Source organism: Bemisia tabaci, chromosome 1 (genome assembly GCF_918797505.1).
Source record: "Bemisia tabaci chromosome 1, PGI_BMITA_v3".
Lineage (NCBI taxonomy): Eukaryota > Metazoa > Arthropoda > Insecta > Hemiptera > Aleyrodidae > Bemisia > Bemisia tabaci.
The window spans coordinates 63,943,935-63,956,654 of record NC_092793.1 but is presented as its reverse complement, the minus strand read 5'-3'; the positions used below and the strand labels follow the sequence as shown (position 1 = coordinate 63,956,654).

Sequence of the window (12,720 nt, the reverse complement as noted above, 5' to 3'; positions counted from 1 at the left end):
TCGTATGAGCTTAAGGTAGTCGACGTCTAACAACATAATTTTAACAGAAAATAATAGTTTTGGTCCCAGAGACAGATGTTTTAGATCCCAATATTTGCTTGCAGTGTGCGTTACGCATTGATTTTCTTAAGCTGATAACTCCTATCAAAACGTGAATTTCCTCCGGTTTTCAATCTTGATGCGGAGGTAAACTTCATTAAATATATCAAATATAGTTATAAGGATTTTCGCGTTTGCTTTATCTTCTCTTTTCCACTCCTTAATGCACTGTTAGCAATTATTGAAGTTTACCAACTAACGAAAAACACTATCGACGAATCTGAGACAATATACATAATGCTGACAACTGAACTGCCTTTTGTGTTTTTTTCGGACCTCACACAATGTACCCAGCACAGCCGATACTAACTAAGAGAGAGGAGTAAAGGCAGCATAGTGAAAAAGTACTGAAAAGACTTGCTCCAAAATCAGACCAGAGGCACAATGTCTACTGTGCGCATAAATAATCGCACTCTCCCTGATTAAATTGTATCTTCCTTTTCTTAATTTTTTCTCCTTTTAACTCAATCGACGAAATTTTATCCTATCCTTGTCATTCATGTCGAATAATGAGAGCAGCAAACTTTGTTCCCGCACTTAACTTAAAAACGCAATATCCGACTTACATATCCTCAGATTAATTTCTTTTTTTTCTTTCTGCAAAGGACGGGAACAAGAAAAAACACGGGTCCGTTTATATTACGAGCGGTCGTCATGTGATTTTGAAAAATAGTGCTTTTTGCCCCTTCCTATCCCACTAAGGGTAAAGCTCATAACTTGTCTTTGCTGCTTTTATGCTTACCGTCACTTTACTGACTTTATATGTATTGCCTCTGCCTTTATGTTTACTGCCTTGGCATTTATATTTTCTTAGGTTTATCCTGTGTATTGCTGCGTATATGTTCTTCAGTTATGCTTCTAATGTGCTTAATTTTTTTTTGGTCCGTGCTTGTTTTGATGTATTCTTTAATAGTAACAAATAATATATAATAATAAATCATGTTATTCAGTGTATCGGCTCCTCTGTTTTTGTTTATCTCATGTGATGCTGTTCAGCCCAGCATGTTCTGATATCAATCCTCATTAGTATTTTTACTAGACCTTGCTTTGTTAGTTACCAAACATTTAAAATGTAACAAGAGTTTTTGAGGTCGAATGTATGAAAAAACATCCCTATTTCCTACGGTGTGCAGTAATTCTGAGATGAAAATTTATAATCATTTATCCAAAACAGTCTATTTCTTACAGAAACGGAATGTATTTTGACTTCCCTCTCATAAGTTTAGGCGTTCGTCTAAAAATTAAGGACTCTGGCTGATGATTCAGTCACTTATTAAAAGTAAGACCATAAATGGTGATGATACTGAGTGATTCATTGAACTTTTCGAATTTCGATCATGTTTATTGCAATACTTGGTTGGAAAGTGCAAACCCTGCTTCCTGTTCTATGTTGTACTCACCAGATTTTTTGTGAACACAAGCTGATTATATTTCTTTACAGCACTTACTTGCAAAATTATGATCCTTTCCTGGAATGCAAAGTGGAATCGTTCGTCAATTCAAAAGGAGCAATAATCGCTCTTGGAGAGCATCTTAACTCAGTCCTCAAGAAGGTTAATACGCTATCTCAAGAAGAAATCCGCAAATTCTTAATTCTCTACCTTAAGGTGAGAATCTTTAATTTCCTTTGAGTCACCTGTCATTTTTTACTATACGAGGGGGTACACCCCTGGCCGCCACGCGGCTCAAATCACTCCCCACCCCCAAAGGCGCCCCCTCGAAGGTTTACTTCGCAGACCTCTCATGGGTATCTCTAAATAGAGTGGGCTCATGTAGGGGCTATATCCTATCTCTAGTCAAAAGCGGTTTTTCAAACTGTGAAAGGAGATGAATTATGAAAAAAAAAATTTTATTCAAACCTTCTCTGCATCAAAAGCACTTTTATATAGGGACAGTAGGTGGGATCTATTTTTGATGGGCTCCCTACTTAGAGTTGTGTTTCATGTATAAATCTTTTGAGCTCCTCGACTCAGGTTGAAATGAATTTCTTCTATGTTTTGTCATCATCATTTCCCTAATTTATGCTGTCATTTACAGGCATCTCTTTGGGGTAATCGATGTGATCTGTCCCTTTCTGGTGGAGATGCAGTTAGTCCGGACAGTAACATTTTAGCTCAAACCGAAAAACTAGATAAGTTCATTTTGGTTGATAAGACTCCTCTTGTTTGGAAGACACTTATGGAAAAGAAAGGCTACAAAATCTTAGGTAATATTTTTTTAAGTCATTTCAGTATGTTCATGATCAGATAATCAATTGTGGTTGCGGCTCTAGCAAATTTTTAAAAAATGTGGTAACTACAGTTTTCTCTGTTTTTCTTTTCCTCTAGTTAAAGCTAAAATAAGTTTGTGCTTTTTATGTTCGGCACTGATTTTATTGAGTTTAATGTTAGCAAAACTGAAAAGTTGACTGTTGGCAGGAATCAGCAAAGTATAGAATTAGACAATGGGTGGCAATTGGAAGCTGCGATGTTTACAAATTTTTAGGAGTTCTTCTGACCCAGGATGGAAAATTGGACTGGGCCATCAAGAACAGAAACATGCAGGTTAGGAGGGCAATCGTCATGTTAAATTGAGTTCTTTGGGACCAAAAGATCTTCAAAAAGAACAAACTAAGGATTTACAATGCGATTGTCAAGAGCATAGTAACCTATGTGTGTGAAATATGGCCTACAAAACAGCGGATCCAGGAGGTTTTAGAGGCAATGGAGATGAACTTCTGGTGTAGACCTGCTGGATAATTCCTAGAAAGGATCGCGTTAGAAACGAAACAGTTTCAGGAGAATGCAGGGATATCATGGATGCCAAATAGACCATTGTGCATGACATTATGACGAAACAACTCATTTGGTATGGTTATGTTCAGAGAATGGCAAGAGACAGGTTGCCGAAGAAGGTCCTTGATTGGGTTCCTCCTAGGAGTAGGCGCAGAGGGCGCCCAATGAGAGGTTGTAGGGATGGGATTGAAGCAGAAATGTCAAGGTGATCAATGCCCGAAGGGTTGTGGTTCGACAGAGGATAGTAGAGGTCAGGTGTTGTAGAGCGCCAGGGAGTGCTATTAAGCGATTATGTGTATGTGTGCTGATTTTATCTTTTCTCTTTTGATCTCTAATATTCTGATTGCTAATGCTCTACTCATAAATATATCTTCAACTTTTCCAGATATTGTCTTAGACAACGCTGGATATGAGCTTTTCACTGATTTGATCCTAGCAGACTATCTGATCTCATCCAAATTAGTCAATAAAATCAGATTTCATGCTAAATCCCAACCATGGTTTGTCTCTGATGTCAACCCCTCTGATTTTGAATTTGTTCTGAATGCTGTCACCAATGATCTCGAAGACAGCACACTAAATGATCTTGGCAAAAAATGGAGATCCTTCTTAAATTCAGGTACATTTCAGCACCTTATTGAAGTAATGTGAAAATCCATGCATCCACTGAACTTTCGTGCGCAGATAATTTTGTCATCCAAAGGCATCACTCAATGGAACATTTTAAAAACGAAAATTAGTAACTGTACTCAAGTCCTCAATCCATGCGTCAGCTCTTTTTTTTCAAGCAGGGATTCTCCTCTCAATGAGTGCTTAGATGATGCATGATGCTCTTTTGTGTGTGTGTTTTTTTATCTTCTTAAGAATGCAGGCAATATCAGCTCTATATCTGTACTAAGGCAGGGCGAACCCACGAACAGTTTGAACTAGTGGCCTAGTTTAAATTCAGTTGAACCTTAAAATTTTCCTCATTTGATTTATTTCTGTTCTCGAGTGGGGACTCCAGATTGCATGTTTTTCAATTCTAAATGTCCAAGTTTCTATTAATTTAATTCTTTGATTTTTAGGTTTGCTTCCAGTAATTAACTAAGGAATTTTTCTTCCAATAAATCTCTGACCCTCCAATTTTGGTATCAAAAATAACTGGAGAAATGCTGATGTGTTTTTTGTACTTATGAGACATATTTTGTTTGCAAACAACGCTTGCAACAGCAGCTGAAACCAAGCAACAATCTTATGTTGTTCGAAGTTGTATTGTGTTGTAGGGGCAGGTTTATTTTTGTGCACAATATTTGGAAACTCCTAAAGCAACATTGCTCTGGAACAAATGCTTAGTGATTGGAGACAAGTTGTTTGTGTATTGTTTTCCCAAACAACCAGGATTAAGGGAGTGGCCACATGGGCTGCGGCTCATGGGGACAAATTTAGGGAGCGGTAAATTTTGCATTTTTTTAAATGTAGGTATAAAAAAATCGGATTCTGAAAAAAAATTACAAAAGAAAAAAGCTTCTTTTGGTGACACAAGAAACAGCACCTTTAATTAGTCGAATTAACAGAGAAACCAAACACGCAATTTGGCATGGAGCGGCGCAGAGAGCAATGATGATGAGGACTTGAAATGAAAAGGAGAAGCCCTCAGCGAGGCGCACGGTGAATCAAGTCAATGAGAGAGGTCGGACAAAATTTGGAAACTTTAAACGCTTATAACTTTGTTTATACAAGAATCTGATGTTCTGCAAATGGTTCCATTGGTTTTCTCGTGAAATTTTCTTCCAGTAGCACCCCTTTAACTTCAAAATGTGATGAAATAAACATCAACATATGCAGATTTTGTCAAAAATTCCTTGTCCGACTTCTCTAATTTACTCAATTCACTGTGCGGCGGCCGGTTTGTAACACATATTAGCACCTACAAGACTGCATGAATACTTCTTGTATTGCGTCAAACGCAGTGCGTTCAGCGGCAGTCGGCGTGAAATGTATAGCGCCTGCAAGACTGTAGGAATCCTTCACACATTGCGCCAAAGACAGTGCGAACAGTGCGGCGCGGCGCGGCGATGGAAGTTAAAATTACTAAATCACATTTAATTTTGTTCTTGCATCATTTTTATGTTCATTTCTTACAAATGGAAGGCCTTGTTTACACAGAGATAGGTTTACGGAACTTACCTTTCACGCAAAGTTCCGTGAACTTTTGCTGGTAGTGCTGACAGGGCTTACGGAAAAAATGTGCCCAACACGAGTAAACGCGTCTGATGCACCCCTCCCTTCCTTTGGCTCGTTCACTTGATGGTTTTTATTGATGTTTCGAAATGAATGAGGAAGGGGCGGCAAGTAGGTAAATCCGGCCCTGTAAACAACGGTAAGAAACATGATTTTTAGTCACACCCTTGAACTTTATATGGCTAATGACCAGATGTGGTGCCCTATGAAGTGGATTCCCGAAGAAGGGCCATTGAAAAGGGGGAGCCGGCTGGCTGCATGACGTCTGCTTGCTAGGTGAGGTGTGATCCGTGTGACTGATGGGAGCAAAGTGAGCTGAGGTGGTGAGCTTAAAACTCATAAAGCCGTGTCTGTAGCTATAAGCTGCGCTGATTGGCAGAGCGGGTAGCTTGCCGCCACAGTCACACTCTCATTCACAGCTCAGAATTAAGAATTAAAAGAAAAAAACAGAAAAAATTTGTTTTTTCAAACAAAATGTGTCTATGGCCAGTTGATAAATCCATCGCGAAGGTGTTTAAACAGTTTATTAAAGCCTCTAATACTTTAAATATTGAGAGAGATCTTAAATATTGAGAGAGATCAAATTGTCAACAATTAGTAGGGAGTGAGAAATAGGGGGAAAGATCAAGGCAAAAATAAAGAGAAAAATAAATGCATTTTCGAAGTCAGTCCCACAAATAATTCCAGTCCTAAATAAAAGTCAGTCCTTTTTAGTCGTGCGGCGAAGCCATATAGACTCTAGTTTTTTTATTATTCTAACAATTAAAAGCTTTATATAATATAGCTTCTAACTTTATAAAAGTAATCAGTTTACTAAAGTTTTAGACTAAATAAAATAAAATTTGATGGCTTGCATCATGTAACTACCCGATTAAATTTCTCTAGAATAGAGATTTAATAAAAGAGGAATAACAAAAGCTTGAATAAAACAGACAAAAAATTCCCAAAGAAATTAGCATAACTGAATTGAAAATATGTAAAACCCACAATCGGTGTATTAATGTGGGTGTTTCTTATAATACTGGCTGTTTCAGGCTGGCTAGGGAGCCGTCGTTGGGATAAAGGGTTATTTAGAATGAGAACAATTCACTTGCAGTGCACATTCATTTAATAAGGGTGCACCAGAGGTTATGAAAAAATCTAAAAAGAGCTCAGCTGATATTATACGTATTAATTTTTGCTCTCACGGCATTGCCCTATTTCAACTCGCCTCCTCAAAAATTAATTCCATTATGAATAGATGCTAACTGGGAACAACATACAGGTCCAACATTTGTTGCAACGGATGAGGGAAACCCAGAAAAACCTCACCAGACCTTATTCTAAAACAAACATCACAAATAGAATTTTCTCGACAAATTTTGACTTGAACTTCAAATTTTGATCTTGCTGAAGTCTGAGTCCCAGTCTCACAATCAGTTTCTTGAATTTGCCAACAGACACAGGTTTTGTTAACAGATCATCCAGTTGATTACCTGTAGGAAAAATATTTTGCATCAATTACTCTTTTAACAATCTGCTCCCTATAATATGATATTTATCATCAATGTGTTTTCTTTGCAATACTATTGCAATCTTAGTGATCCGTCTCTCACTTCAAAATTATTTCAGTATCTCCATTTTAACTTCGTCATGTCGATGGCATTACTGTGCTTATGATAGTTTTTAAGTTAAGTGCTCAGAAGTCAAGATTATCATAGAGTTTCCCTCCATTTTACTTTCACATTCTCTTCTGTTTCAAGCACGCGTCACGTCTAGAGTTTGAGTAAGTTTTGTGGACTATACACCAATCATTTGCTTTTGAGTCGCTTACAAGACTTTTAATTTTCCAGAGTTAACTAAAGTATCAAGTTTAAGAACAATTCTGATTTTATTACCAGATTTATCGGTTTCCTATTCACTATAATTTTCAGATTCATTAGTTTCCTATTGACTAACTTCGGTCACTCGAAATTTTACTACGAATCTCGATATTATGTAATGTATCTTGTGGATATCATGACTCACACAAATTTTCATTTTTCACTTTCCACGCTTTATGTCTGATCAAAAAATCATCTTGGATTATAATCAGTGAGCTAAACACAGCCATAGAGATTCCATCCTCTATTCATCTCCACATGGGTCTCGACAACACCCTGTTTTCTTCACTAGAGAGCTAGACATCCATTCCTCAGTTGACGCTCGTGGTTCCTCATGAAGCTCTGATTTTGACTCACAGTCCGATGCATCAGTTTTTCTTGCATGAGATCTGATTTTGACTCACAGTCAGATGCATCAGTTTTTCTTGCATGAGATCTGATTTTGACTCACAGTCAGATACATCAGTTTTTCATCTCATTCTCTACATCCACAGAGCACTTTAACACAGGTTCTTTGTCTCATCGACAATTACTATACTCCGAGACAAACATTTTCTTCTCTGCATCCCGCACTTTATATCCATTTGTGAAATGCTTCATATAATTGTACTGCAATGAACATTACACAAGCTTTATCTATTACGGCTTTTACTATTCACTTATGATGCCATTTTACTGCTGAGTTGACCTAAACAAAGCGTGATACCTTTCTGGACACAAACTGTTTAGTTTCGTTCCAAATTTAAATTCTATCATAAACACAGTATAGAAGAAGACATGCCCAATTCAAACAAAAAAAAAATGCATTGCTTCTTGCAATGTAATTTTCGCGACGAGATTTGGACGTCACACGTATGCTCTTTCTATCGTTTTCATCTGTTGCCCAATCAGAACAACAACAACAATTCAATTAGGTCAATTTGACAATTAGGTCAATTTCAAATTCCTTGAGCCTTTTAGGTATCTTAACACCCTCATTTAAGTATTATTGCCACAAGATCTTATTGTTCTTGCTTGTATATCCGCATAAAATACTTATTGCAGCGCACAAATCAGGTCTTGTGCATATCATTATGTACATCAAACACCCAATGAGGTTCTGAGAGGGTGCGCCGTTCCCTTCAACTGAATTAAGTTCTACAAACTCTAATTTACTTGGAAGTGGGGTGTCAACGGCACTACAGTCAGCCATATTAAACTTCTTCAAAACTGTAGGTATAAATATAAGCACATTGACTCCAAGTTAAAATCCCGTCGCATCTCTCAACTCTAATTCCCAGAAATTCAGCAAAATTTGCAAACTAAAGTGCATTTAAAAGGAGGTCTAATTTGTCATAATTTCCATCTTTAAAACGTCAAGGATAGGCAAATTTTATACTATTTTTGCAACTCACATAAATTATCATTTCGTGCGATACGTTTTAAATGAGGCCAGTATGCGCACATATTCGACGATCTTTCAACTCGATAGTAAATTTTATTATCTCACTCAGTGTATGGCTCTCACTCTCAAACCTTTTCCTTGTTGGAATAATGACCAGTAGTTTCTCATCAATATTATAATTCTGAAAAGGCTTACCACAAAAGACAACGATACTTCCTGTAAAAATGTTGTCTTCTATTTTGACGAGAATATCTTTCATTCTCAGCTTTCCAAATTTTGGTATTGATAACCAATTTTATGATAATTCAGGGCAGAACCAAACGTCTTCCAAAATAGTTTTGAGACCAGACTCCATGACGCATGTTTATCCAGCCATTTATGTCTTCTCAGTTGTTGTCGTCATTCTCCGTCTTATATTTTTGCATTCACTATCTGGGATCAGCAAACTCAAAAAAAAACGTCGCACATCTAATTTTCTGTTACTAGTTTTACTGGAATGTTCTTCAATCCCAGCACAAGTTGAACTTTTCACTTTCTGTATCGCCAAGCATCGACTGTTTTCTCAATCGCTTATTGCAAGAATTCAAGTGGCGATGATTTACCTTTGAATCATCTAAACATTCACATCCATCACATTTTCTTGATTAACAGAATTTCTGAATTCTAACCTTACAGACACTGCGTTTTTTCCCGTCAAAGGCCTGTATAATATTTTACGGATTTTAGGTCCATTTTAAGAGTACGGGCAAAATGCTTTACACTAGTAAGTATTAGTAAGTATTATAAGAATACACTGGGCCCATAACCCGTTGGGATAAAGAGGATATTTGGAATGAGAACAATTCACTTGCAGTGCACATTCATTTAATTAGGGTGCACCAGAGGTTATGAAAAAATCTAAAAAGAGCTCAGCTGATATTATATGTATTAATTTTTGCTCTCACGGCATTGCCATATTTCAACTGCCGTTATAGCCAGTTAAAGGGCTCCCACTCCTTGGATCTCAGGGCTATCATTCTGTGCTTGCTACGCAACTCGCGCTGTGTGTCGCCTCTTTTGGACTGAAAATTATGAAAAAGAAAAGAATAGGGATAAAGAGCTACTAAGAGAAGATGTTATCAAGAGATAGAAGCAAAAGGGTTATAAAAAGAAAAAGGAACAAAAACGGAAAATGATCAAATGAAAAGAAGAAAGAAGAAAAGAGAAAAAAAGGCAAAAAAAGAAAAAAGGCAACAAAGAGAAAAAAAGAGAGGTGAGGGTGTGTAATAAAGAAGGATAAGAATTGAGAAGAAATAAAGAAATGGAAGAAACAGAAAAAAAGGAAGGAGGTATAACATTAAAAGAGAAAGAAGAAACTAAATGAGTAGGAAATGTGGAGAGATGATAATGATCAAAACACACTAGACACCAATGATGAGTGCGTGTCTTGTTTGTACTATCGACACAGCAATAATAACATTGGAGCTACAGATACACGAACTGAATAGGATAGAACAAGCTCATGCACACATACAAAAAAAGGATGAAGTGAGCATGACAGTGTTGCCAACAGTGGCAGGATTATGTGATTTTACAACACCCCCCCATCTGTCATAAACGGCAAAAAGTAAAATAATTGTACAGGAAAGTTTCATCTTAGAATTTTGAGCAATTCATGAAGACAAGGATTAAGGTTTTTGAGTGGTAGTGGCGTAGACAACAAATCTGCAGGGTTTTCAGTGCCAGGGATATGAAAGGGATTAATCTGTTTTGTTTCAACGTCACGGATAAAATGATGTCTCATGTCCACTGCGATCATGAAATATATGCTCTGTAGCTAATTTTAAAACACCCCCACCATCAGTGAGGAGGTTGATCATTACATTCTCTCAGGAAATTACTTAGTGGAGCTTTAGAGTAAAGCTTTTTTGCTGGCATCAGAAACAGTCATGTATGTATTTGCATGTATTCGGCCTCTGTGCTAGATAAGGCCACAGTTCTTTGTCTCTTACTAGTGCAAGAAATTGGGGCATTGCTGTACGTTAATACATAACCTGTGAAGGATTTGGGGTCCAAAATATTAATGCCCCCATGTAAGTCGCATAGCCGACGATGTTAGTGTGATCAGATTCAAAATCAAGACTAAAATCAATTGTTTCTTTAAGGTAGCGTAATATAATCTTTGCACAATTCCAATGCTTTACTTTGGGATTAAAATTAAATTGCCTTAGACAGCTGATGCTTTGCGCTATATCAGGAAGTGTACATACTATCAGATACATCAGCAATGCACCCATAAGATTTCAAAGTGGAACATCAGCTCCCAAAAAATCTTCTAAATGGTTAATTTTAACAGGCTCATCTAATTGTGATACATTTTGAAAATCATTGCAAGAAATTATGGGTTTGTTATGTATGGAGTGGAAGTACCTTTACAATGCAACATGCCAAACCGTTTCAAAAGTTTCAATACATCGGTTTTTTTTTATTGACTGCAATACAATTTTACCTGAAGTAGCATTTCTGAGAATATTTAATTCACGACAAAATTTAACGGAACCTAAATCTACAGTTTGAATTTCTCCTTTCAATTGAGCATGCAAAGTGGATTTTTCCTATTGATCATTAGAAATAGTGAGGAAGTCATCAACATACATGGTAACTATTGCATTTAGATTTTCATTGATTTTAAGAAATACACATGGTTCATTTACTGATTGAGAATAGCCTTATGAGAGTAAATATTTCTTGGCCTTTTGGTTCCAAACACGAGTCCGCATACAGTGTCCATACAAGTCCCCATACAGGGCGTTCGAAAAGTCCCCTCCTCCCCCCCCCTCTAACTTTACTTGGTTTTTACTTAAGTTTAAGTGAGTTAGAAATTCTAAACTAGGAGGACGTTCCCAGGCCGAAAGGAGCTACTTTTTGTTTCCCCTAGAACTTTCGGGGGGCCCCCTTGGGGGGGGGGGGGGGTAATGGACCTTAACTTTTCATTTTCAAATTGGAAGACCCCCTTTGTGGTATCACGTTCGAAAGAGCATGAAGAAATACAACTTTTCGTGCAAACTCGAAGGCTATATCTCAAACCGTTTCAAAATGGAAGACAGTTAAGTTCAAGATTGCCAAAAATTGAAACCGGTCATTCGTCGATGAATTGCCGCAAAAGTCTGTATCCGCGCGTATTTTGACACAAAAAAGACAAATTTGACGATCCATATTTTAAAAAAACCGAAATTTTCAAAGTAGCGGTCGGTTAAAGTTCGACATGGCCGAAAATTGTCTTTTTTAGAAATCTAATGCTCCGGGCGCCCTCCACAGCTAGCAATGGTGGTGCAGTAGCTTAATTGGAATCGGAGCAATTAGTTGAATCTATTTAATAATGATGAATAAAATGTCTGTAACAATACGTGTTGATAGCAATACGCAATACGGCAGTTAATAAGTCAGGGTCAGTCAAGCCGCAGAGAATAAGATGCCAGGATATCAAGAAGCTGTGAAGCGGAGCAGCCGAGGGATTGCGAGGGAATGTGGGTGGCGAGTGACGAACGACGATGCGACCCTAACCTCCTTCTTTGAGGTTGGTGGGAAGAGAGCGAAATACGAAAGAAAACGGAGATAGCCGAAAGAACGTGGCGGAAGGGGTGGCTGAGACCGTAGAGGGGGGGTAGCTAGGGACGGGCAAGCAAGTAGCGGCCGGACGACCGCTCGAAACAGCTGAACTTTCCTCGTCGATAAAAGTAAGAAAATTTGAGAAAATCGAAAAAACAATTACAGCCTGCAAATCTACAGATCAGAAGCTTTCATTTAAAAAAAAAACCCATGCAAATCGGCCCGGTGGTTCTCTCAAAGTTAATGTCCCAAAATGCGGTCTTTAGTCTGAATAAATGGGAGAAAATTTGAGCCCAGCTAAACTTCATTCGTCGATAGAAGTAAGAAAATTTGAGAAAATCGAAAAAACGATCACAACCTGCAAATCTACAGATCAGAGGCTTTCATTTAAAACACAAATCATGCAAATCGGTCCGGTGGTTCTCTCAAAGTTAACGTCCAAAGATTCGGACCTCCGTTTTAATACATTGGAGAAAATTTGAGAAAATTATAGGAGAAAATTTGAAAAAATCGGAAAACAAATTACAGCCTGCAAATCTACAGCTCAGGGGCTTTCATTTAAAAAAAAGATCAGGAAAATCGGTCTGGTGGTTCTCTCAAAGTTAATGCCCAAAGATTCGGAACTTTGCATTTTAATATATATAGGATTTCAAATTTGTTAATTCCATGCCAAAATACGCTAATGCTCCAAGTTTCAGGTAAATCCGTAGGCAAATAACCGAGATACCAATTTCGGCCATGTATGAGAATACAATCTTTGATGAATTGACAATGCTCTTCAGTGTTTGCC

The 12,720-nt window shown here is 37.6% G+C and overlaps 1 protein-coding gene across 1 annotated transcript in view; it reads left to right on the top strand.

The window, feature by feature from the left end:
* The window catches only part of LOC109040508 (damage-control phosphatase ARMT1), a 67,672-nt gene that overhangs the window by 48,730 nt on the left and 6,222 nt on the right, over positions 1–12,720 (top strand). Inside the window, exons 5-7 of the mRNA XM_019056487.2 lie at positions 1,541–1,706; positions 2,137–2,305; positions 3,259–3,492. Of these exons, the coding sequence (XP_018912032.1) occupies positions 1,541–1,706; positions 2,137–2,305; positions 3,259–3,492 (569 nt within the window). The remainder of the gene's footprint in view (positions 1–1,540; positions 1,707–2,136; positions 2,306–3,258; positions 3,493–12,720) is intronic.